The 27,610-nt window shown below is 41.5% G+C and overlaps 1 protein-coding gene across 2 annotated transcripts in view; it reads right to left on the bottom strand.

Moving 5' to 3' along the window:
• Positions 1-23,177: 23,177 nt before the first annotated feature.
• TMEM200A (transmembrane protein 200A) overlaps positions 23,178-27,610 on the bottom strand; it is a 41,701-nt gene continuing 37,268 nt past the window's right edge. For both annotated transcript variants that reach the window (XM_083607794.1, XM_083607795.1), the window contains one exon: positions 23,178-27,415. In XM_083607794.1, coding sequence (XP_083463920.1) covers positions 25,933-27,399 — 1,467 coding nt within the window. In that variant the 5' untranslated portion in view covers positions 27,400-27,415 and the 3' untranslated portion in view covers positions 23,178-25,932. The remainder of the gene's footprint in view (positions 27,416-27,610) is intronic.

The raw sequence follows: 27,610 nt of genomic DNA, 5'->3' as shown, positions 1-27,610 counted from the left end.
GCCCACTTTGAATGGTGCCACGAATGCTGTGGAATGCCTTCACAAGGGAGGTCTGCCTAGCCTCACTGCCATATGCTTTCAGGTGTCAGGCGAAAACATGGCATTTTTATTTGTTTTTGTCTCTGCAATGCCATTTGTTGTGTACTGTTTTATTTTTCACGATTCTGTAATAATTATATGTTTCAGTTCCAAAATCCTCTAGTATGATTCAACAAATAGGACAGCGTAACCCAGTCATTATTTTTGCTATACACTTTGAATATTTTTAGATGTGATACACTTCTGTCCTAGATAGAGATGGATCTGTCAGTTTGGGTTCTCTGTTTGTTTTGTTTTCCAGTCTCAAATTCAGTTCTCCACATTTTTACAGCAAGTTGCAGTTTTGAAAAAGAAATCCTCCTGAAAATTCACCAGCATGTTAGTGCAAATTTCTCCTAATAAACATATTTGTATGCAATTTTGCCCAATATATACATTTTTGCAAAACAATATCCCCTAATATAATACATTTTGTATGGTATTTTCACTAATATAGGCATTTTATGCACTTTGCGTAATTTTGTACAAATTACGTGGTGGCAGAATTGGATTGCAAAGTTCAGAGAAGGAAGAATTCTAAAGGATGGCTGTGTTTGGATTTGCTTATTGTTTTGGAAAGTGTGACTTTGGTAGGTTTGCCTTTAATATCACTTTTATATTTGGGCTCTAAATATTTATATAAAAAGCAAACAAAACTTACATTGGGTAAAATATTAATGATAACCCAATATAGCTCCTTAAGTATATTAAATTGAAAGACTATGCAATAGTAAAACCACTAGTAAAATCACCAGTGTACAATATCCTTGTTTGTCCTTTAAGTTTATGTAGAGGTGTGTCTGTACCAAAAGGCTGATATCCAGTGCTTTGCCAACAAGGGTTCTGCTGGTGCAACAGAGCTTCCATTTCCTCTTATCCTCCTGTATGCCCCCCCCAAATGCTCTAGAGAGTCCCCCAAGCCTCCAGAGCTGATTTTGGGTGTGTGTGGAGAGGAGAGGAGAAAAAGAGGAAGCTGCATTGCACTCATGGAAGTCAGTTGGCCCAGCAAAGCAGCAGCATTGGAGACAGCCCAATGTCTCCCCCCTGCCTTTTCTTTGGTCTGCAGAAAAAGCTTTTTCAGTGATAATTTCTCTGTGTGTGTGTGTGTGTGTGCACGCGCATGCGCATGTGCATGCGTGCTTGCATGTGTGTCCTGCCTTTCTTTAGTAAAGAAACCGCAGATAGCTTCCAATTGCAATTTAGAACACAATATCCCTATAATATATAATACCCGTGTGGGACCACAGAGCCTAGGACTTGCCAATCAGAAGGTCGGCGATTCGAATCCTGGTGACGGGGTGAGCTCCTGTTGCTCGGTCCCTACTCCTGCCAACCTAGCAGTTCAAAAGCATGTCAAAGTGCAAGTAGATAAATAGGTACCGCTCCGGCAGGAAGGTAAACGGCGTTTCCGTGCACTGCTCTGGTTTGCCAGAAGCGGCTTAGTCATGCTGGCCACATGACCCGGAAGCTGTACGCCGGCTCCCTTGGCCAATAAAGCGAGATGAGCGCTGCAACCCCAGAGTCGGCCACGACTGGACCTAATGGTCAGGGGTCCTTTTATCCCTATAATGGAAGCTGCAAGGCAAGAGGACTGGCAACCTGAACAGGAGTGCTCCATGCTTGTCACAGATTCCACTGGTTCCTTCTATTTCATCTCTTTAGGGAAGGACCATAGCTCAGTGGGAGAACACTGAGGTCCCAGGTCCAATTCCTGGCATCTGCAGGCAGGACTGGGGGAGACTCCTGTGTGAAATCCTGGAGAGCAGCTACCAGTCAGTGTAGACAATGCTGAGTTAGATGGGCAAAAGGTCTGACTCGGTATAAGGTAGCTTCCTATGTTCCAGATTTCAAGAAAGAAATGTGGAGGTTTTGGAATTATGCAGAACTCTTACCTGGCAGAGATTCATTCAGGCTCCTTTTGGCATTTAAAACTTTACACTGGCCCCGGTGATTTTGCATTAAGGTATTAGAATGAATCGGCCACTCGTTGCTATTTGTTGTGGTCTTATTTATAGTTTGTCATTCTGTAATGTTCACATCACCCTGGGGAATTAATTTCCCCTCTATTCCACAGCCCAGCAGTACTATGCATGATATTATACTTTCCATCTATAACAGCTTTCAAATTTGATAGCCAAACTAGAGGCCTTCAGTGAGTGCAGGAACATTCTCTTGCACAACAGGCTGTGGAGCAAAAATTAGCAACCAAGTATAGGGTATGAAAATTCAGTAAAGGCAACAATCAACTGGAATCTGTGTCACATATGACCTCTCTGTATGGGAGCTGAAACAAACTGTTACAATTGGTTAGAAGAAGAGAAGCACGTGGGATTTTTGGAACTGACCTTCAGAATTTGCATTTGTGTCTGCACACACCTACACACACACTTGTTTACCTTTGCTGTACATGTGGAAACAATAGGTATCACAGAAATAACACCATTTCTCAGTACTTTCTCCTGAGACTCCATGCTGCAAATCAGAAACTAACACACTCCTGGTGCTTTGTGAATTAGCACTAGTAAAACATATGGAGAGGGGTAACACCTCACTAGATTAGACCAAAAGTCTATCTTGTCAAGCTACAACTTGTTTCCCACAGGGACCAACCCCACATTTCAGATCTACTAACAACTGTCAGGCTTTGTTAGCCATCATCAAACCCATGGTGGTTCTCAGGTCCTTTGTGAAGAAGCTGACTACTTCTCTTGGGTATGATGTTAATGAAAAACAGAGACTGGAGCATCTTCCACAGCTGCTGCGTGTGCTTGTTAGCAGTAACCTAGAATTGTAGGAGGCATTATGTGCAGGAAACAAAGGCAAGGGATGCAAAGTTGACCTAAAGATGACCCTTGCTAAGAGCCTTGCGATCTAAAGCCAAGATCTATTGGTATGAGTGAGTTTGGAATAGGCACATCTTGGGCTCAGCAGGGGCTACACTGGTGTAACTCCCACACCTTGGCTCAGCCAGGAATAAACTCCCGCCACTCGTTCGCTGAAGAAGCCAGTCCAGCAACCATTCAGATCAACTGAATTTTAATAACTTCTGATCACTACTGTTTTATTTAAAAAATGTGTTTGGTAGATCACAAAGTTTGTTGTTGCTGATAGTAGCTGAAACTGTAATATACAAGCAGAGGGCAGGGCCATAGCTTTTTCATGAGCTGATGTAATGTGCTGGCTAAAGGCACAACCAAGCTATCCCTATTTTGGAGTAGAATTCCATCACAAAGCAGCAAATCCACCTTGCCAAATTAAAGTTGATTTGGGGGTATGTGGCGCTGTGGGTTAAAGCACAGAGCCTAGGGCTTGCCGATCAGAAGGTCGGTGGTTTGAATCCCCGCGATGGGGTGAACTCCCGTTGCTTGGTCCCTGCTCCTGCCAACCTAGCAGTTCGAAAGCACGTCAAAGTGAAAGTAGATAAATAGGTACTGCTCGGCAGAAAAGTAAACGGCATTTCCATGCACTGCTCTGGTTCACCAGAAGTGGCTTAGTCATGCTGGCCACATGACCCGGAAGCTCTGCGAACAAACGCCGGCTCCCTCGGCCTATAGAGCGAGATGAGCACCGCAACCCCAGAGTCGTCCACGACTGGACTTAATGGTCAGGGGTCCCTTTACCTTTACTTCTTCAAAAGATCAGGCTTTCTGTAATAAGGAAAGAGTTTGGAAAGTGTGGGTTAACACTTGCTAAATGCATCATCTAACTTCTTTGCAAACAAACAGAAATGAATGCTCAACAAATAGCAAACAGCTTCTAACATCCCACAAATTGCAGGTCATCTGGAACTGACCAAAACCCTTTCCCCAATCAAGGTTATTCACTGAAGATAGCGGCAAAAAAATTGTACTTTTTCTTAATCCAGTATTATTCATCCTCAACATGCTACTTTCAATCCAGATTAATTCTAGATCCTGCCATCCACAAGGGTGGGTGTACAGTGGTACCTTGGGTTAAGAACTTAATTCGTTCTGGAGGTCCGTTCTTAACCTGAAACTGTTCTTAACCTGAAGTACCACTTTAGCTAATGGGGCCTCCTGCTGCTGCCGCGCCACCGCTGCGTGATTTCTGTTCTCATCCTGAAGCAAAGTTCTTAACCTGAGGTACTATTTCTGGGTTAGCGGAGTCTGTAACCTGAAGCATCTGTAACCTGGGGTACCACTGTAGTTATTTGATGCACATTTGTAAACCCTCCCCTTCATCAGGTTATCCACACTTTTTCTTCCCTGCACGTGTCCCAGGTCAATGAAGAAGGAAGTGGTGGTTGCAGTCTTGGTATATGTCCAGCCACAACATCATTGGGCAGGTATAAAAACACCCCCCCCCCATTGCCAGGACCACCTACATTCGTTTTCAAACAGACATACTGCAGGGTAATGGAGAATCAATCTCAATGAGCTTTTATTTTTGGAATGAAACCAGTTTCTCAAGAAGCTCTTTCCAGGGACAAAAAGTGTGCAGTAGATCTAGTTAGTGTGTGGACTGCATAGAAAAAACAAATACGCTGTGTCCATTGATTTGATAATAAAGTGTTGCATGCTAAGCAGCCTGACAACACCCTTTGTTTCATTGTTGTTACAACAATTATGCTTCTTTTCTTTCACTAAATTAAATGTTACTAGCTTAGGAAATAAATCCTAGATCAGAAAAATGTAACAACAGAACTCAACTGGGTGCAGAAGGAGATGCCAACATAATGATTATTAGCTTACATTTTCATAAAACAGCAAAAGGCTGGTGATCAGCTTTCCTCATAGAAATAATGTATATGCTGTATAAGATTTCCTACATTTTTGTATAAAACACTCAGTGGGTAAGTATCATTTGTTTTGTTGAATGTGCAACACCACTGACTATATTACATTTCAGAGATCTCATTAGACTCTCACTGCCATGGTGTTGTGCTGTGTTTTTTATTCTCTGTCAAAATATCAAAGGCAGCTGCATCTATCAATATTAATGAGCAGGAAACCTAAAACATTTCATACTTATAAATTAGGTTTGGTGTAATTTAAGGACTTCAAAGAAACAGCAGAAACAACTGAAAAATAATTTAGTTTGTACTATGCAGCAAAAGAAATACAATAAACACATTTCGGTGCAGAATTACATATGAACAGCAGTGCCAAGCAGCTCCATATAGGAATTGTGAGTTGTGGAGAGGCTAGTCAATAGTAGTCTGCAACATATCTATGCTTTGAAAATGCAGGATGTATTTCCCAGAATACCCTTTTAAAAAATAATATAAAATTGACTTTTAAAGATAAAATAAACTGCACATACAACTGCTGTGTTGCGAACCACTTTGAGCACTCCCTCTACCTCCACTGCCTTCTCTTGTTCTGAAGATGTGTGCAGGTATTTTTGTACCTGTACACATGCACAGAGGCTTCCATTACATTAGTGTATGAGCAAATGCTACCTGCCTGAGTTCAGCGGCAGAGCAAGCCGATTGGGTGCCTGGGGTGGCGCACATGCCCTGCGACCAGTAGCAGGGCCAGCAGCCCACAGAGGTGGGGCCATCCGAGGCAGGATGCTCTGTGGGGCCTCCAAGAAGTCTGCCTGCCTCCTCCCTCTCAGCCGCCCTACAGCTGAGGGGGAGGTGGCGGTCAGGCCGTTTGGGGCAGCAAAGAGCCTGCAGGCGCCCAAGCCACCATGTCACTCCCAGGAGAGACGTGTGGCTCAGGGGCGCTGCAGGCCCCATGGTGAGTGCCGCCCAGCATTTTGTCACCCCCCTCAGTGGTGACACCCGGGACGCCCACCCCCACCGCACCCCAGTCCTCCACACCTGCCTGAGTTACTATGTCTCAAAATGAGCAAAATGGAGTCTTGTGCTTTTTTGGTGGGTGAGTGCAGAATATATATTTCCATTTGTTTTGTTTTGTTTTTCAATTTAATATTGAGGTCTTGTGTAAGAATATTTTTCAGACTTAGGGTGTGTACACACTGCATGTTAATGCATATTCAGTGTGCCTTTCAGGGGTGCTATACACATGACACCATTTCCATGTCATCCCTGTCCCACACTATCTGTCAATCTAAAGTGCATTCTGCTGGACCAGTTATAATCTGTTTTGTACTAAGAATACCAAATAATAATAATAATAATAATAATAATAATACTTAATTACTTGCCCTAAGACTAAAGAAGGTCCCTCAACCATGCTTAAGTCACTAGGTAGCAATGGACTTACTCGTAGAGTCAGGAGTTTCTTGTTGCTCTTCTGTTCTTGATTAAAATACACAATAAAGTTATTGTTTAATTTTCTGACTATATGCTCAACCTTCCATGGCCTTGCCTCCTTCCTTGGTTTTTTCAGTATCACAAGTCTTTTGATCAAAATTTACCAATGATTTCAATTCTAAAGCAGTTTAATAAAACTCAAGATAATTGTTGCTCCATGCAATTTGCCAAAGGTCTGAGTTCTAAAGCAGATTAAGCTTAAAACATAATCGTTTGTTGAAGTAAGAAACTCTGAGTTTTCCCCTAAAGTATGTGTTTCCCATTTATAGAATAATATGGATTACTGTCAGTATATTGCTACCTCATTAGCCTACAAGAACTAATGTTCAGAAGGTTCAGAAACCTACGATTGAATTTCTCTTCTTTTCTATTTCAGATACCTTAACATAATTAACCCCTAAGAAGACAGAACATCCTGCTGAAGGAAATATGTCAGCCTTTATATCAATGGTAGAAACTCCAATACTTCAATTTTCCATGACAGGTATATGAAAAATAAAAGTTTGAACAGAATATATACTGTTAGTATATGTGGGTTTGATTTGGAAAATGTTTTTAAAACCCACAGTCATTTATTCATTTCTGTACTTCCCTCCAAAGAGCTCAAGATGATGCAAATGCTTCTCTCTTGTTTTAGTCTCACAACAAACCTGTGAGGCAGGTTGGGTTAGCGATATTAACCAGACTCTTCATCCAGTCATCCTAGGGTTGCCATATGTCCTCTTTTTCCAAGATGCATCCTCTTTTTCATGGGTAGTCATCATAGCGATCCATAGTTAAATGCAGAAGTCTGCAAATATGTCCTCTTTTTTGCTCTTCAAAATATGGCAACCCTATCCAGTGCCCTTCATGGCTGAGTTGTTATTTGAATCCAGGTTTCTCCCTAATCTGAGTCTGGAACTCTTGCCATACTGCCACACTAGTTATCTGAGTCATACTAGGTTGTTTTCAGCGAAGATTAGTTGTATTCCCCCACCCTCCATCAATATTTATGTATTGTTTTAGTCTTCAGTCATAGATGCTTTAGTTGAGATTCCTGCATTGCAGAGAATTGGACTCGATGAATCCTGTGGTCCCTTCCTACCCTATAATTCTGCATTTGTTTACATGATTTGGATTATGGCACATTTGTAGCCAACTGCATTTTTTCCACTCATGAAAGCTAATATAAAACCAGAGAGTGTACCCTTCTTCTGGAATCTATTCTAATATTACTTACATCAATATGTTAAGTTATATTGCACTGCCTCATGATAAAATCAAAATTATTCACACACACCCCCCTCCACAAGCACACATACAACGTAATTCATAATGGTATTAATCATCTCCAAAGTGATCTATGTAACCATGGTAATAGTATGTTTGTATTCTGTATTTTATCTGGTCTTCAAGGTTTGGAACCTTTTAGAAAGTAATCCAGCTGATTAAAAATGTTATTTCTCTAGCATGAGCCTATCTTTGCAGCTGTCAGGCTGAGTCTATCATTGATAAGAATAGTAAACGATATGTCCTATTCTTTGCTACAGACCATCAAATACAGGTGCTAGGTATCAATCACAGCCTAGGTTTTCAGTGTTTCTTCCATAGTTTGTTCCACATCAGGCAGTGAAGCCTCTGGCACTGTTTGGGTGGTCTAAGAGTTCTTCTGCAAAGGAAAGCAAGATTATCAGTTTGGCTGGGCTTCAAACCCCAGGCAGGAATAGCTTCGCAAAACAGACTGAGGACTGAGCAGAGATCCTAAGAGGTAACGAAAAACAAACCTCAGAGACAAGCTGATAGGAAGGGGTGTAAGGGATTGAGAAAGAGCCTGGTGGAAGGATAAGTGAAAGAGAAGGAAGGAAAAGAGAATGAAAAACAGACAAGGCAAAGAACTGAGGTAAGGCTATGAGAGAGGAGCCTTTGAAGAAACTTTCCAGCATCTAAAGTCAGAGGCAGATCTGTGTTGCATCTAGTGCATAGTGATATGCCAGCCCTCAGGGCCAGAAAGTAGTGTCCAGGATTGGAGGTGGGGAGAAGAGACAGGATTTACTTGAATAACCACACAGCTTGGCCAAAAGCTTCTAGCTTCATTTCATTCTGTGATGTGATGTTCACTATAGCCAACCCAATCCTGTCCATTAGCTCATCTAAGTTTGCCTGGGGCCAGTGCTCATAGTTAAGCTAATTGCTTGTCATCCTATCTGCATGTCAGTAAATGGCAACAGAGTTCTAGGCAGGAATGCTTCTCTAGCAACTCCCCTATATATACTCCTCTTCACTTAATGCAAACACAGATCTTCCCATTGACAGATCACTCGTGATGACAGCCGCTGTCTGTCCTCCCCAAAAAACAACCCAAATACTGTATCTTATATTTTGCTCTTGCTGATTTGCTGTTGTACATAAATGGACTCCCCTCAAATGGTTGTGTAATGCTGGCCGATATCTGTTATTTTTTTCTGAATTTGCTGTTCTCAGTAAACACCACCTCTGGGGGCAAATAGAGGGGAGTTTTTCAGCAGGAAACTAACGTCACAATCAGGAACACATTTTGGATCAGCAGACTGGTCACACAGCTTATTCTTATTTGAAATAAAAGTACCAGCTTAAGAATGCTTTTTTTAAAAAATAACAGTGCAGTAGTTTGGAACTTAATTTAAAGGTTCTCCGTGCTGTTGCTACTCAAAGTGGAGGTCTGGGCTTTTGTTACCTTAATATGCAATTTGCAATCATGCAGATTAACAAGATTTTCAAACAGCATTACAATGCAGGCACAGTGGGACAAAGCCTTGGTTTTTTGTGTTCCTTTAAAAACAGTTTTAATTTCCTGAGTGCCATACGTGAGTCAAGACGTGTATTTGGAATTAAGCTTTTCAAATGTTTAATTTAGTTCCATATGGCATGTTCAGAAATATCAAATGAACTTTTTGGTCTTGGTTCAGTTAAGCTGTGATTGCATGAATCAAAGAAATGGCAAATGTTTGCATCAATGTAGCTCCAACATCACTCTCACAATGGAATTGGAGCAGTGTTAAATGTAAGTGCTCTGTGTGCATGTGTGCAACTTGCGTAGATGTGATCAAGTCAGCCTTAATTACCATTCTTTGTCACACTGAGCATGCCATAAATCAAAGTAAAATATTCAAAAGGGGGGGAAACTCATTATCAGAGTGTTGTACAAAAATGTCACACGCTAAGGAGGAGAAATTTGGGTTACTCCCTAATCACATAACCACGAATTATATATAGCCAGTATTCAAGAAGATTGGCAGAGATTTTTCAGGACTCATTTAAGAGGTATGCCCTTTCTCATCAATAATGACGAGGAGCCGCACATAATGATGGAAGTTGAATCAGCTTCTGTTCCCTGGAGGTGCACACAAATCTGTACAATTTAGGAGGAAATTTCCATAGTTCCCATTTTGAACCTTTTCAGAACCTGAGTGTGGTCTGCCTCTGGAGGAGTTTGAAGAATGAGACAAGGGTTATAATCAGACAAGAGCTTTTTCATGTGAGGTTTCCAGGTTTTACTGTTAGCAGGTTTCAGTGCTGTATTCACACCTTCGTGATTTTCCATTGCAGTATTGCACAGAAATCATGTTTCAAGACAATCACACCAATTGGCATGGCTTAAGGGTTTTGTATCTGTTTTCTCCTCCCCTTCTTGGCCACGCCTCCCCCCCCAGCCCATCCTGCAAAGGCACACAGACTTCTGCAGTTGAATGAAAGGTACTTGTAGTGAAATCCTAATGGTGTCTACTCAGAAAGAGTTAGAAAGATTTGTTGAATTCAATGGAACTTACTCTCAGGCAAGTGATGTTAGGATCACAGCCTTGAGTGAGAAGAAAGGTTGCTTGCATGGCCTTTAAGCAGACATGGCTTTGTATGTCTCAGTGGCCTTGGAATAACCCAATATTTTCTTTGCAGTGTGTGCCTGGCAGATATATTTCACCCACTTGCCTCTCTCTCACTTTTGGATCACTTTCCCCCCACCCCTCCCTTCTCCCCAATCTCCAAGGTAACACAAGTTTTTATGAAAGGGGGAGGGCAATCTCAGAATCAGAATAGAAGCTGAGGAGGAATCTGCGTAGCATGGAAGTCCAGCGGTGTGGAAGTCTGGGTAGTGTGGAAGTGCCAGCAGATCACAGCCACTGTAAGAATTACAGGTAAGGTGGTAAGAGAAGGAGCTGCAGTGAGATTTATCCAAAAAATAAGTTCTGAATTGGCATGGTGAAAAATCCAAATAGATTTTCTCTGTGAGACCCCAAGCCAGAAAACTAGCAAAAACAAACAAACACCTGGAAAATACAAAAAAAAGGGGGTGGACTAAGCCACCATCTGATTGCACCCAACCTTTCCTTCCTTCCACCCATCAATGACCATTGTGTAAGGGGGGGGGAGAAGAGCAGGGATCATAGAATCATAAAATTGTTGAGTTGGAAGGGACCCCCAGAGTCATCTAGCCCAATCCGCTGCAATGCAGGAATCTCAGCTAAAGCATCCATGGCAGATAACCATCCAAGCTCTGCTTAAAAGCCCTCAATGAAGACAAGTCCACCAAAGGAATCTGTTCTACTGTTGAACTGATGAACTCATTGTCCCTGTCTCCTCCATCACACAAATTTCATTGTCTTCCATATGTTGGGAAGGCATCTAGTGCAATGGGGACCCTTGTTGTACTCTTATAGTATCTTCTTCTTGTCATTCTTTATTTATTTGATTAGTCCCTTGCTAAGAAGGTCTCCAAGTGACTTACATTTAAAAACAAAAGCTCATGTAGGCTCCCTGTGCAATTTAGAACCCCGGTCTTCTAAGCTTCTGAATCATGTTGGGAGCGCACACAAGTAAGGAAAGCTTCCCACTGCAGAGGTTCTCGTCCCTACATGTGGAAGGCACTGAAACCACAGCCATGAGGGTGATCTTCCCTTCGTTGTGTGAAGTTGAATACTTGAAGAGGGAAGTGATCCCATGTTTTGAGGGGGGACATCCAAGCAAGAGAGAATGGAAGGAGTTATTTAGAGAGCAGGGAAGATCAGGGGCTTTTGGGCAACTGAAGGCAATGGCCGTGTGTGTTTCCTCTATGTCTGTGGATAGAAGAAGTCAGACTTTACTGCACTCATCTTTAGTGTGCATTGGTGTTAACAGCTTTGTGAAATGTCTACACTAGGATGTTCTAATGAGGATTTAAACTTTAATGGTACAGTATACCCTGGATAGGCAGTTACTGTGTCATAATAGAGAGCCAAGGAAGTCGCTAGTTCAATTCACACAGCACAGCTATAGATGAATCAATAATATTTTAAGCTAGAACATATTAGAAAGTTATCTAGCCTGAGGAATACCATGAAATTACATTTCTTTCTTTCCCCCACACTTTTCAGAGGAGGAAGAGAGAAAAAGAAGATATAAGAAAATTGCTAAGATTTTTTCTTTTCAGGTACATATTTTTAAGGACTACAAAGAAGTCTGATTGTAAACTTACTTTCCTAAAAGTATTGAATTCTAGATATCATTATTATGACCAATTTTTAGATGGGGAAAAGGGTTGGAATAATAGTTCAAATAGTTCAAATAGTTTTTGGCACCAGCTAATCTTATGGTTCTCTGACTCTGGCTCATGGAGTAAATTAAAGATCTTGAGCCTTTGTTTGTTTTCTGTACTGCCTTTCATGCGAGGATAAAAAGAACTTGCAACCTCTTCACAATCCATGGTAGGGGCAGGGTGCCTGGATAGGCATCAAGCAGGGAATCTGAAGGCAGTGTGGTATGTGCTTGTGCCACACTGGTGATTCCAGCTGTAGGACAAAGATAACATTTTACCAAGTCAGCTGACATATATGTATCCTCCCAGCACCAAAATACTTAGGCAATGGTTTGTAGTTTGAGGCTGTTTTTAAAATCTAGGCCTGATATTCTGTCTGAACCTTTTTAATTGTAATTAAAGGGGTAGATAAAAGTGTCACAAGTGATTGCCCTCCCCTGGTGCCCTCAAAACAGAAGAAAGGTTGCAGGTAATTAGGGTTGGCACATTTAATTACAGTTCTAATTACACAAACTCTTTTCAGCCTAAAACAGCAAGAACTAATCCCTGCTGCTTAATGGAAGCTATTCTTTCTACCAGTCAGCAATTCGGTGAAACATCCACTCATTTATGTAAAGGTCATTAGAGCAGCATCTCACCTCACTGTCAACCATGTGGATAGGACAATCTGGTATATACTGTGTCGTATGTCTGTTATATTCTCTATTTGAGTCGCCCATACTGATCTCCAAGATTTTAGTTTCTTATTCCCTCAATAATTCACACCAGTGATGGGCAACCTGTGAGCTGGGCGGGCTGGGCTGCATGCAGCCTTTTGGGCACTGTAGGCCAACTCTTGCTATCCAGGCACCCCCTCTGGAAATCAGCCCTAGAAGCCCTCAAAACCTTCAGAACGTTGCTGCCACCATTATGGGTATGTGCCCTTTGATGAACTGAATGGAAGATTATGAGTCATGGGGGTGGGGGAGTGTGTGTAAATTCAACAGTGCTTAGTTTGTTTTTTGTTGCTAGTTAGTTAATACTGTTAATATTGTTTTGTGGATTATGAATGCCGTAGAGCTTGGTGAATCTTATGACTTTTGTTGTGGTTGTGCTGTTTTGATTCTTTATTTATTTAATAGTGTTTTATAGAATGTGGTTGTTTTGCTGATGATTTGTGTTCTATATGATTTATGTTGTATTTGTGATGTTCTGTTCTGTTGTTGTTATTTATTGTTTATGACGTTCTGTTTTGTTATTGTTATTCATTGTTTTGTGAGCCGCTTTGTGATTTGGGTAAGTGAAAAACAGCATAGAAATAAATGAAAAATGAAAACGAAATGGCCAGATCATTGTTGCCATTACCCAGGTAAGATAACACTATGAAGGCCCACTTTGAACCCGGAGCTGGCCATTGTTAAAGGCATGCAGACTTCATTCATGAAAGTGGTGGCAACCCTGATTGTGGCCAAACTCTTGTCTATGAGTTTTGCTCACCCTGGACACTAATGTGTGAATGCTGAATCCAGACAGTCAAACAATTTATGAGCCTGGACATGGCCTTGAGGGAAGAAAAGTCTCTCTTCTACTTTTTCCACTATGCATTATACATAAGACAATGAAAGCAAAATCTCTTCCCAAATATCTGATTTCTTCCTATTTTCCTTTTCTAAAAGAAATAAGGTTAAGGTAAAGGTCCCCCAACCGTTAGGTCCAGTCACGGACGACTCCGGAGTTGCAGTGCTCATCTCGCTCTATAGGCCGAGGGAGCCAGCGTTTGTCCGCAGACAGCTTCCAAGTCATGTGGCCAGCATGACTAAGCTGCTGCTGGTGAACCAGAGCAGTGCACGGAAATGCCATTTACCTTCCCGCCGGAGCGGTACCTATTTATCTACTTGCACTTTGACGTGCTTTTGAACTGCTAGGTGGGCAGGAGCTGGGACCGAACAACGGGAGCTCACCCCGTTGCGGGGATTCGAACCGCCGACCTTCTGATTGGCAAGCCTAGGCTCAGTGGTTTAGACCACAGCGTCACCCATGTCCCAAGAGCCTTTCTTGGGTATCTACAATTAAGTAAAGAAAAAAAAGGAAACATCAATTCATATATTCCCAAGGCAATTGCAATATTCCCTTCTCAGCAGTTCTGTGACCTTCATTTGCAGTGCACATCCCACCCCCAAAGGGGATATAGCTGTGCACCCCTGGAGCTTCATTGGGAATAAGTTGTGTGTACAGTAAATGATCAAAAAGATAACTTCCTCTGAATAATATTTACAAGTATAATCAGTTCTGGCCACAATTCAGAGAGAGGTCCTTCAGCATTTTTTACCAAGGCATTTTCACAGCTCCAGTTTTGTGCATCCATCCTGCAAACTCTTGTGCACAGCTTATTCTGCATAATTCTCTAGCACAAAATCTGTTGTTCATTTTGCTCCTGGCATAAGCAGAGCACTATGTTTGGCCATTTTACATGGAATGATTTAAGATGTGTACAGGCAAAAAATGCAAAATGATCGCCCTTTGAGTGTACTTGAGGTCGCAGAGCCTATAGTCCCAGTGGTGTCACAAAAGCAGTGGTGGTAGAATGCAGCAGAAGATTCTTATGTTTTTTCCATTGTTCAAAGTTAAAAGAATGCAAAATATTAAATGGAGTATTTAGAATAACAGTAGCGTTTGTAAACACTACAATACATGAAAAACCAAAAATGAATGAAAAACTTCAGCAACCTATACCAGCTTCACTCTGCCCAGTCACCAACAGCATGGATAGTTTTAAAGTGAACTAAACTGATCTGCTCAAAGTGCTTCATTATATTTTATACACTGGTATCCACTGGGAAATTGCTATGGCTTATTTAAGGGTAAGAGTTTTATTGGCTGGAACTACATATTGCATTAAACATGATGGCACAGCTGAATAAACCAACCTCTCAATTCCCTTTACCTTTCATAAAATCTAGGGCAACTTAACTGTGTCTTGAGGTCATAGTGTTGTGTTCTTCCTCATAGGCTGGTGGTGGAGGCAGCTGAATCTCCTGGAGCAGTCCCTGATGTATTGCAGCAGACAAGGCTTCTCTGATAGATGGAAGTACTAAAAACTTGTGCAGTGACGATACAACAAGAATATGGGCAAGTCTCCACAAAATTTGATTTCTCCTGGACAATGTGACTTCTAGACCAGTTCAGAAGTGTACAGACCTATTTCTGTGATGTGCAGTATGCTTGTGGGTTGGGGGAAGTCAAAGGGTCTTCCACTCACTATCTGATCAATGTTCCGCTTTGTATTTTCTGCTTTAAAATATCACAGATTCCGTTCTAGAGACCCAAACCCCCATACTGGACAAACAGGATGATGATCTCACATATTGCCTTAGAATTTAGCTTATTACTTAGCATATTGACACAATTTCAAGTATCAACAGTGTGATGATGATCACACAAAGTATCTTCTGGTTTGCTGATTAATAAGGGACTTGCAAGAAAACGAATAAACCTTGTGAAAATTTTGTTCTCAAGGAAGGAACTTGATCTTTATCTTGGTGAAGGGAGAAAAGGTTATTCAGCAACAGATGGGTTTTGCACACAGGGAAAACTAAAACAAAAGGATGCCAATAAACCTGGATCTGGAGTAAAAGGTTTTCTGCTTTTTATGCATTCAGTGACGGAATAATTATTCATTTATTTGAACTACCCAGCTGATTTTCTGGTGTATGTCCTGAGTTTTTAGGATTGGAAATACTGAGGGTGAATAATTCTGTATCTCATTAACATGATCTTAGCACAGGATGGAGGGAAGGATAAAACAGGCTTGGATGCTGTACATTGTACAAGAACTCAGTTGTGGTCCAAGACACTGGCAAAAATACAGTCGTACCTCGGTTTAAGAACCTAATTCATTCTGGAGGTCTGTTCTTAACCTGAAACTGTTCTTAACCTGAGGTACCACTTTAGCTAATGGGGCCTCCCACTGCTGCTGCGCTGCTGCCACCCGATTTCTGTTCTCATCCTGAAGCAAAGTTCTTAACCCGAGGTACTATTTCTGGGTTAGCGGAGTCTGTAACCTGAAGTGTCTGTAACCTGAAGCGTCTGTAACCCGAGGTACCACTGTGGAAGTAATGAGTGGTATGAAGGAGCCCCAGTGACTGGGCATCTTTTCTTCCTCTGCTTGCAATGTTTCTTCAGCTTTTACAGGATCTTGTAGACCAAGGGTGGAGAACCTGTGCCCCTCCCCCCGATGTTGTTGGACTTCAACTCCCAGCAGCATGGTCAACAGTCAGGGTTGAAAGGATCTGGAGCTCAACAACATCTTGAGAACCACAAATTCCCCACTCCTGCTATAGATTGCCCACCTCTTTTTACATATAAACACAAACCATTCACTGAAAATGTGTAACAAGAAACAGATTCATTGTGGCTCAGCAGCCTGTTATTTTTAGCAAGTTTTGCAGTGCCCTTGGGGAACTCATGTGGATTTCCAGGACAAAAGAGGGTAGCTCTTATGCTAGCATTTGGCACATGGACAATATTTAAGACAGGAAGGTGGAAATATGGTGTAGAACAGGCGTGGGCAATGTGCAGGCCTCCAGATGTTGCCAAGTCCTATCAGCCCAAGCAAGCATGACCAATGGTCAAGGGTGATGGGACTTATAGTTCAGCAACATCTGAGAGGCTAAAGGTGTAGAAGACCTAGTGTAGAAGACTTACACAGGAATATGAAAATACATTTACTTAACAAGCCAGGGTGTGGCTGCAGGGACCAGACCACACTCTATTGTTGGTTGGGTTACCTTCCAACCTGTGGAAGACAACCTCTTAAAGTGAGGAGTCTTCTATACTTAGGAAGAACTCCCTGTGCATCTTAGAACCCTGATTTTTCAGAGCTAGCATGCTCACCCCTTTGTGTGTCAATTAAACATGCTTGCAAATTCCTACAAAGGGCTAGAGAGGTCAAATGAGGGGGCTCATTTAAAAAGTAGTTTCAAACAAAAGTAAATAAATCAATGGGCTTAGATGCTCTAACTCTGCTTTGGGTTGTGATCAATCTATTTCATTATACTGGGTTTCATTTTCCTGACTGGGTTACATAACTAACCTATAACTTAAATGCATTTTCTTTTCTCCAACCAATGTGCATTTACAATGTTGTAATGTCCGCATATAGCTGGAATGGGGAATGTGTTGTTGGACTCCACCAGCCTCAACCAGCGTGGCCAAAGGTCAGGGGTGATGAAAGTTATAGTCCAACATCACAAGGAGGGCCACACATCCCCCATCCCAATTTATAGTCTGTCCTTTAGTTATACTAATTTGAATCTAAATTACTGTCCATTGAATCCTTCAAATTAGCACTCAAATTGCACATCTTTATTTTCTGAAACTAGGAAATGTGTCCTTCTTCAGCAATTCACCAGGCTCTGCTTCCAGACAAAGTCCCTTCCTTTTAACAGAGGCTGAATGTGAGCAGTTTCATTTGTACCCTTTGATCCATGATAATCTCCCTTGGAACAATATGCTTCTTTACCTTACCCCCCCCCCCCAATTTCATAGCAGCATCTACGCATTCATCACTGGAGCTCCATATCTAAGACCCTTTCGTATTCTGATGGAGAAGCTACATGATTGGTAAGGATATAATTCTCTCACAGCATATCAGTGTGATCTCTCTATTAAAATGATAATGAAGACTCAGCAGGAACAGGTATTGTTTCATTATATCCGACTAGCAGGGTCAACCTATATCCAAAAAGCACTCTAAACTGGTGATTGAAATCCTTTAAAAAGCTTGTGACATGGGCAAAAAAATCTACCAGAAGAAGCCCCCAAATACATTATGAACATCTATTATTTCTGAAGCATGCTTGAAATTCCTTGCCTTTGAGTAACAAATTTTTGACCCAACTGTAATTCAGAAAAGTGATATCCATGTTTTCAGATACTGTGCAAACGTACTATCTGCTCACTGTGCAGAAGATGGCTAAAAACAATGCAAAATGTTATTGTATTGGCAGAGAAGGGCAACAGCCAAAAAAAAAAAAGAAAGAAAGAAAGAAAGAAAGAAAGAAAGGAGAATGAAGTGTAAGAATCGAGGGAATTAACCTTACCCTGTCAGAGAGCTGGTTCACAAGTGCCCTCCAGCCTCCAGACATTCACTGGCTGCATGGGTAGGGAAAGTGGGGTTGTACCCATTGCGCTTACAGACCACACTGTTGTACTCACCACATGCCCAGTACAAAGTCTGAGCCTACACATCTATAGCTGAATGCACGCATGCACGCATGCTCCTCCATGTTGTCATGTGGAGGAGGAGGAGCCTATGCATTTACAGGTGCACATGTGTGGTGTTGTTGTTGTTGTTTAGTCGTGTCTGACTCTTCATGACCCCATGGACCAGAGCACGCCAGGCACTGCTGTCTTCCACTGCCTCCCGCAGTTTGGTCAAACTCATGTTAGTAGCTTCGAGAACACTGTCCAACCATCTCGTCTTCTGTCGCCCCCTTCTCCTTGTGCCCTCCATCTTTCCCAACATCAGGGTCTTTTCCAGGGAGTCTTCTCTTCTCATGAGGTGGCCAAAGTATTGGAGCCTCAGCTTCAGGATCTGTCCTTTCAGTGAGCACTCAGGGCTGATTTCCTTCAGAATTGATAGGTTTGATCTTCTTGCAGTCCATGGGACTCTCAAGAGTCTCCTCCAGCACCATAACTCAAAAGCATCAATTCTCCTGCAATCAGCCTTCTTTATGGTCCAGCTCTCACTTCCATACATCACTATTGGGAAAACAATAGCTTTAACTATACGGACCTTTGTCGGCAAGGTAATGTCTCTGCTTTTTATGATGCTGTCTAGGTTTGTCATTGCTTTTCTCTCAAGAAGCAAGCGTCTTTTAATTTCGTGGCTGCTGTCACCATATGCAGTGATCATGGAGCCCAAGAAAGTAAAATCTCTCACTGCCTCCATTTCTTCCCCTTCTATTTGCCACGAGGTGGTGGGCCCAGTGGCCATGATCTTCGTTTTTTTGATGTTGAGCTTCAAACCATATTTTGCGCTCTCCTCTTTCACCCTCATTAAGAGATTCTTTAATTCCTCCTCACTTTCTGCCATCAAAATTGTGTCATCTGCATATCTGAGGTTGTTGATATTTCCGGCAATCTTAATTCCGGCCTGGGATTCATCCAGCCCAGCCTTTCGCATGATGAATTCTGCATATAAGTTAAATAAGCAGTGAGACAATATACAGCCTTCTTGTACTCCTTTTCCAATTTTGAACCAATCAGTTGACATATAGGCTCCCCGTTTTGACCTTCTACTGAATTCATACAGGTCGGTGGGTGGAACCATCAAGTAGAGCCAGTGGGAGCATCCCACTTTTCCTCAGTGTTCAGTGACTTTGAGGTGGACATCAGTGAATTCATTCTAAAAGGCACATTTTAAGATTTTACAGCCTATATTTCCATGCTTTACTTCGCTGCATATAAGAAAATGAATAGAAATTTAGAAAGGCTATCTATTGGAGAGAGAGTCTAAAGATTATAACTTTTAAGGGGGGAATTAATTAGGAAGGTTCTGTCAAAGATGCAGCATAATTAATGTTATGTAAATCAGTTGCCTCTATCATCATTTCTTGTATTAGAAGAATTAATAGACTGTGCAATGAAATTTAAAAAGCAACTCATTTAAAACTGATTAAAGGGCACACATTTAACAGGTAACCTGTAGAACTTTAGGCAAAAACACAATTGATTAAAGCACAGTATTAATTATAAAGTGTTAGACAGTTCTGGATGCAAGAATTCTTATCTTAAGTTGATTAACTAAAGGAAAAATAGACAGCAGCCTTTGTGGCTGATGGACATAATTATGGTTTGGATCAGTAGCAAAGTGCAGAGCTAAATGGATCAGCTTTAGTTTCAGAAAAGGGCAATGGCCTCTAAAATAAATGTCTGCAAAATGGATCATGAGATCCCTTGAATGAAACTCCACTCACAGGATGCACCTGTTGGCAGAAGCAAGATCCCAAAGTACTGGTTCATATTATTTGTTCAGCTCATTAAATTAAAATTCTTATTCAGAATCCAGTTGCATCTGTAAGACAAACTCGCTGATTCCTTCTCCACACTGAAGTCCTTGTTCTGGAGACTTGGAAAGGGGGATTTGGCAAAAATCTCTCCCCCTCCCACAATTTCTGCCAGTGGGAACCACTGCTGGATCAGAGACCTTTCCACAAATGCAAGGAGCTCTTCCTTTTGCAGAAGGGCAACTGAAAATCCAAGACAGAGATATGTATCATTGTCATGTTGAATGGTTAGAAATATGTCAATTTAATACCTGAAACTGCATTCTGTTAAAAATAGTGGAAATAAGCTTGCCCAAGGCCAAAATCTTTGTAAGTATATAGGTTCCAGAGGACATAAAATATGCTTAGTGAGTAAGACACCAGCTAATTTTCAAAATGTTGGAAGTGTGAACTTGTACCCTTCTTCAGCAAAGGCAAATGAAAGAAAAGGTAAAATACTGATCAAAGTAACAGAAGGGCAGCAGTGTCATTCTTCTTTTTCTGATTAATGGAATCAAACTACACCTTTAAGAATGGGCTTGTGTAGGTGAGTTCATAGTATAGTTAGCAGAGATAACTGTGTGGTGAACCACCCTAAGATGTTCAGATAAAACAAACAAACAACAACTTTGACTTGCATGCTCCAGTTCTGTTCTAGCCATCAATAACATAGGTAAATAATTCCCCAGAAAAGCTGATGGTCTTTAAAATCTTCTTCATTAGCCTTACAGATGCAACTGGATTCTTTTCATAAGACTGTCAACTTAATTCTATGAACTAATACATTGGTGTGTGGGGGGGTAAGCCTTGTGGGATGTCGGAGTGGTTTGCCTTTCTTGCTCCCTGTCCCGCTGTTGTTAAAAGTGATGCTACACAACACACAGTGTTATCCTGAAAAGGTTTAATATTCTTTAAACAAAAAATCAGAAAGGAAAGACAGGAGCCATAGTAATTCAGTTGTGATTGGCTTTGCCAGAGGGATCAGGCTTTGCTCCCCCTTAGGTAATGGAGTCTGGTCCTTTAGGACAAACGGGGCACCCCCAGTCTCCACCCTCCCCCAGTCTCCACCCTCCTGCCTCTTTCTTATAACCAGTCCAGGGTGCCGTGGCACTACCAGTTAGCTTCCTCTTGCTTAGCCTCAGTGGGGTTTTTTGTTTTTTGTTTTTGCTTCTGCGGGTTCTCTGCTGTTCACTTGTGTTCCTTTGGTGGTGAGAGAGGTTGGGGTTGCCCTAGGGTGTGGCTGCTCATTTGTGATTGGCTGTGGTGGTCTTTGTTTTCATGTGTGAGTGGGGTGTGTGTGTGTTTTGGATCACGTTAGCCATATTGATTTGCATGCTGTTGGTGGATTTTTGTCGTCTTGTTGGGCTGTGTATGTGATAAAGGGGAGCCATACTGGGGTGAAGGCATCTTCTTCTATTTGTCCCCATGTCAGTTTCAGTTTATTGGTTAATTTTTCTAGTAAGGCTGTTTCCCATACTATTTGGTACCATTGGTCCATGCTTACTCCTGCCAGGTCTCTCCAGTGTCTGGTTATGATGTTTCTGGCTGCTGAGAGTAGGTGGGTTATTGAGTTCTTTGTGGTGTAAGTGGGCATTGTTGTCTTGGAAGATGTTTAGTAGGGCCATTTCTGGGGTGATTTCTAATACTTGCTTGGTTATTTTACATATTTCTCGTGTGACTGTTACTTAGCCTCAGTGTTGACCTTGTAGAACTTGGCAGAGAGGAAGATGGGGGGAAACTAGAATTAGATCTGCGCATCATTGGCTTGGGCTCCGCCTACTCTTTGGGCTCCTAGCATTCCGCCCTACCATTGTTGATGCCACGGGAACCAGCCCTGACTGTCCTTAGGGTAACAAAATTGTTGTTAGCAAAATGCAGGAAATTGTTCGCACAAATAAAATGCAACATTTGGCTGGCTTCATTCCATATCCAGTACTATCAGACCGAACATAACTCTTACTCAGTATAGGGTGATTAATGCAAAACAGACAAATTCTTACATTAGAAGAGCTGGAGCTACATATCTTTCATGGTATTTAGCTCCAGTTCCTGGAGTGCTCTTGGCAAAGATATGGATCGTTCAAGGAAGTCCTTTTCTAGATGCAAATACTTCTTTATGCTTCTTTGACTGATACTAAATGTAAACCTTGGCTTGCATCCATTTAGTTGTGCATCTGGGAAAGGGGAAGGCTTTTTAATGGGAATCTTGGAGAATGCTGTGGATCTTTTTAAAGGGTTTCTTTTAAGGAAATGCTTATTATTCTGATTTTCGTATGCTGACATTTTCCCTGTGGATAACCACTTTTTTGTCTGTGATAGTCTTACTAGTTGTATTTCAAAAACTCAGCAAGACTGCAGCTCAAAGTAATCTGCGTTAAAAAAACCCAAAACCCACTTTGGTCATATTCATCGGTGTTATGTAGCACTAAGTTTTGATGGCGTGTGACCAGCAACACAAAATCCCATGTCTCAGGGTTCCTCTTCTAGATGCTACCTGATTTAGGCCTTCTTTATTATATGGCAGTATAGAAATACTTTACACATAAATAAACTCTGTCTGAAACACAAAGGAGACTTCCAGATCCAGTGTGGTGTAGTGGTTAAAAGCGGACTCGTAATCTAGGGAACCGGGTTCACGTCTCCACTCCTCCACATGCAGCTGCTGGGTGACCTTGGGCCAGTCACACTTCTTTGAAGTCTCTCAGCCCCACTCACCTCGCACATTGTTTGTTGTTGGGGAGGAAGGGAAAGGAGAATGTTAGCCGCTTTGAGACTCCTTCGGGTAGTGATAAAGCAGGATATCAAATCCAAACTCTCCTCCTCCTCCTCCTCCTCCTCCTTCATAGCTAGACAGATTTTGCTAGTGTTGGGTGCACATTAAACAATTGAATGAACAGCTCCCCAAGACACGCATGAATGATGCAAAAACCCTGTGTAGTGCCATAGTCAATGTGGGATGTTGCTATCCAGGGATGCAATCTATATGCAGTATTGTCAAAAATCTTGGTTAAGTGCTCAAGGCCCACACAAGTAATTAATTCTATTCGACTGAAGTTGGGATGCACTCAGTAATTAATTTTGGGCCCTCTGTTGTTTTGAATGTATAGTTCTGTTGTTCTTGTTAATGAGAAATATCTTTAGGGAAAGATTTTGCTCTTTTGTAAAACAGTAAGAAGCACCGACACTGCTAATTGTTATGTAGGGGAGGAAAAGGACTCACACCAAAGAATGATTAGTTTGTCCTTCCCTTTTCATTTTAACAGCAGAACTAATGAACGCCAAAGACACATTTATGATACTCGCGTAGTTTAACATTTGGTTTTTATTTTAAAAAAATAGCAAATATATTAAGAACACTGACCAGAAAGTTATTAAAAGCTTCATAGCAAAATATGTAGCCAACTCTGTTACAATATATAGGCTTGAGATTCTAACAGGTTAACACTATGCCTCAATTCACTGGGCAAGTAATGCTTTTGACAATGAAACACCACATTGTTAGAATATGGAGCTGGACATTAATGGGGGGGGGGGAATCTGTCATTTGTCTTTCACAGTCAACTGGTGTACAACATTTTTACATTTCTGATTGTTTAGGGAGAAGCTATTCAAATAATTCCTGAGTTATTTAGGTTTAGTGAAAATATGAAACATCTGCTAAAATGACCAATTAACACTGTGATCCTATTGGCCAAACCACAAGGAGTGGAATTGGTTACAATAGACTAGTTAGCAAGATTAGGGTCTAACTGCCTTAAGGCAATGTAAGGAAGTTTTCTGATAGACCTATTCACACTGCTAATTTCTTTAGCAATAACTTTCAACTTCACCGGTGACCCAGCTGGAGGAGGAAAAATGTCTCCTATCAGTATTGTCATCTATGCGGCAGTTCACAATGCAGTGTATCCCTGCAACAAGTAATGGTTTAGTTCTTGAAAACTGTGGTCAACAGCAGGTTCATATTTAATGTCAGCATCATTAATGAATTGCAGTACAGTGGTACCTCGGGTTACATACGCTTCAGGTTACATACGCTTCAGGTTACAAACTCCGCTAACCCAGAAATATTACCTCGGGTTAAGAACTTTGCTTCAGGATGAGAACAGAAATCATGCAGCAACAGCACGGCAGCAGCGGGAGGCCCCATTAGCTAAAGTGGTGCTTCAGGTTAAGAACAGTTTCAGGTTAAGTACGGACCTCCGGAATGAATTAAGTACATAACCAGAGGTACCACTATATTTGTTATTTGAGTTCACACTATAACCAGAAAAAAGCTTTGTTGTACAACAGAACAACCATTCTCCACACATCATTTATTTAAATGCCATAACTACTTGAATTCACTGTCATCCCACTCTTTGACAGGTAGGGTACATACATATTGAAATTTATATTTCTGAAGTGCCAGGTATAGCTATACCATACCTCATACTTCTAAAGAAAAACCTTAAAATGCTGCAACAGTGATAACATCAAACAAGGTGGGTTTTTCTTGGCCAGCACTGAGCCTTAGGTAAAGATAAAGGACCCCTGGACAGTTAAGTCCAGTCAAAGGCGACTATGGGGTTGCAGTGCTCATCCCGCTTCAGGCTGAGGGAGCCGGCATTTGTCCACAGACAGCTTTCCGGGTCGTGTGGCCAGCATGACTAATCCACTTCTGGTGCAGTGGAACACTGTGACAGAAGCCAGAGCTCATGGAAACCCCATTTACCTTCCCGCCGCAGTGGTACCTATTTATCTACTTGCACTGGCGTGCTTTCAAACTGCTAGATTAACAGGAGCTAGGACAGAGCACTCTGTTGTGGGGATTCAAACTGCTAACCTTCCGATCAGCAAGCCCAAGAGGCTCAGTGGTTTACACCACAGTGCTACCCGCATCCCCCTAGCACTGAGCCTTATTCAACCCCTAGCCCCAAAGTCCCACATTTAGAACAACCAGCTGTCTTAGCATCCTAGATCAGAAACCATCTCATCTTTCTAGCTTAATCCATCCCCTTGTCATCAAAACAGAACTACAGACAACACTGGTATTCAGTTGATTATAGCAAGTTCACAAAAAATGGTTTTCAATCTGCATAGTCTTTCTCACAAATCCTAATCAATATGGTAGCAGTTTTTGCTAATATTAGACAATGCATTATTAGTATCATATGTAAGAGAATTTCTTTGTGCATTCTCTGCTTGGAGCGGGGATGAGCTGTTCCTACACAGATAATATGCTATGTGTTTATTGCACAGCAGAAATATCCTTGCAGATCATACTCATTATCTACTTTACGCTTTGGGTTCCAAGAAAAACCATGAACTAGTTTCACATGCCCAAGGGAAACTTGGACTCATTCATGTTGCTCAAAACACTAATACCCACATGGCACACCTCATTTGAAAGCTTTGAACGCAGGTTTTGATACAGAATAGAATCTATATAAAATAGAATCCTATATTCCTTTGAATAGAATCCTGCTGATATAGAAATCTTTCTTTTAAAAGGAAAACAGTCAATTTTTCCACTGGATATACTGATGGGCTAAATTTGGCTCCACCACAGCAAACCTTCCATCTATCTCCAGTTAAAAGCACCATTGTTAACGTGTTGCCATCATTGATGGCTCTGAACATTGAAGCTTATTCAGTCAGCTCGTATTGTTGACTCACAGGAATGAAAGATAGCATGCTTACATAGAAACAAAAAGAGTAATGACTGGGAGGAAAAGGATCTGAGATATGTTGAGCAGTGATAATATACAGTATTGCAATTATAAATTAAGAAGATATCAATTCTCAAACCACCATCCAATTACCATCCAAGCACGAACACCATCCAATCATCACTATGCCAGTGCAGTGTTTTGATGAACACGCTGCTTGACATTAAACACTTGGCACTGCAGAGGTGAAAAATAACACCTTTGCTAACACAAGGCCATTTTAATCGGATAGAAACATTTGGTAAAAACAGGCTTGTGGCAGTTTCATTGGAAAACCAAACCAAAAAAAAATCACGTGTCAAAATGTTTTGTTTTGCTAAAAAATACTGACACATTAATTTTAGTCCCCTGTCAAAATGTTGTCTCAGAAGTTCCACGTTTTAGATTGTTACTCAAAAACTCATCATGTTCAAAACTCAAATTATTATGCGATCTGGAAATCATTTGAAGTTTTTCTTTGTTAGTAAAGTCCTTCTTGACTGTTGCTGATGGCACAAGCAGCCTGTCCATTGGATCTTCTTTGTTTTCTAGTTTCATATAACCTTTACTGTTGCTCCGGTCCAGTCTTGGCCAACTTGGGTGCTTTCTTTGTTCAACTTGGACAGTCAGAGTAGAAGGGCCCCTATCTAAGTCTAGGGATTTTGAGTGCACGGACAAAAGATGCAAAGAGGTGTTGGACCCAAACTGTTTTCTGGCTGCACCAGGTGACAGAAGCTTTCCTGTACTGGGCCCAAGATTCATAGAAGATTTGGATGAGGAGTCTCCATATAAACTGTTTCTTGGTATCAATGTGCTGGAATGTTTGTACATGTCGTTGGTATGAGTTGATGGTATGGGTAGAGAGTCCATGGATAAATTTCTAGGCCTGCCTCTAGTGCTAACAGAATCCTCAGTAATGTTGTCTATACTGGGCTCATCAATAACACAGTTATTTAGTTTAATTACAGGTAACGTGAAAGCGTTGATGGAGGATGACACAATTGACTTCGTTTCACACTTTAAAGAGCTGCTACTCCTATCCTCCTTTGACTTTCCAGAGTGAGGGTAAAGGCCGAAGACTGAACCAGAGCGCTCAGTAAGCAAAGGTGGCAGAAGATGAGTAGTGTTTTTGCCATCACTAGCCGCAATTTCATCCTCCTCAGCACTGCCGTCTATTCGAAAGTTGCTTGCGTAGCCTGAGAAGGGTGCAATTGTATTTGCAGCCAGCCGTGATGCGTAAGAGCTTCCGTTGTGCTTGACTTCATTCTCCCCCGTTAAGCCTGTGTAGGCCGCAGTTAGCTGCTTCTGTTCACTGATCCTCAGAGTATGTATGTCAATGACAGTGGAATAGATGTCTCTCATGTGTATGATTTTTGTCTCCTTGTCACGGTTTTCGTGGAGCATAGCATTTGCACAAATAAATATAAAGATTCCAATCCCCATAGTGAAAGGCCCCAACATTTTCATCTTATCAGAATGCAAGTGCTGTTCAAAGAAACGAATTATAATTCCATCTTCTTTTTCTATGACTTGGGTATCATTTAGTGGCAAGCTGTATTCAGACTCCGGAAAAGGCTCCTTTTCAGGCCAATAGCCAAGGATTGCCATAGCAATCCCCAGAAATGAGATAAGCACTCCCAGAACAAGGAAGAATCCTGATGGGGAGTAAAGTCGAATCTTGCCTCGGACCACGACTACATCTGCTCTGGGTCGGCGTTTTACTGGCTTTTGTTCTTCGGTAGCTGCTGATGTCGCAAGATTTAGATGATGCTGGGATCTGGCGGAGTCTTGCCGCTTTAAGGCAGCCAGTCCTGTTATGACTCCTCCTGTTGCTATCATAATTTTTTATTTTGATCTAGATGTGAACACAAGAAACAACAACAAACATTTTAATAAAGTAAATTAAGAAAATAGGAAGCATTTCTTTTTCAAAAAATCTGTATATTTGCAACCTGTTTCTGAGCCCACCAAGATCTACAAACCCCTTCACAAGAATTAAAGTCAAAAATTACCATTCAATGTTCTTTGTAACATTGTAATTTCTTAATCA

This window comes from Podarcis filfolensis (genome assembly GCF_964270895.1).
Source record: "Podarcis filfolensis genome assembly, chromosome: 3".
Taxonomy (NCBI): domain Eukaryota; kingdom Metazoa; phylum Chordata; class Lepidosauria; order Squamata; family Lacertidae; genus Podarcis; species Podarcis filfolensis.
The sequence above is the reverse complement of the archived record's forward strand: the minus strand, read 5'-3'. Positions and strand labels throughout refer to the sequence as shown.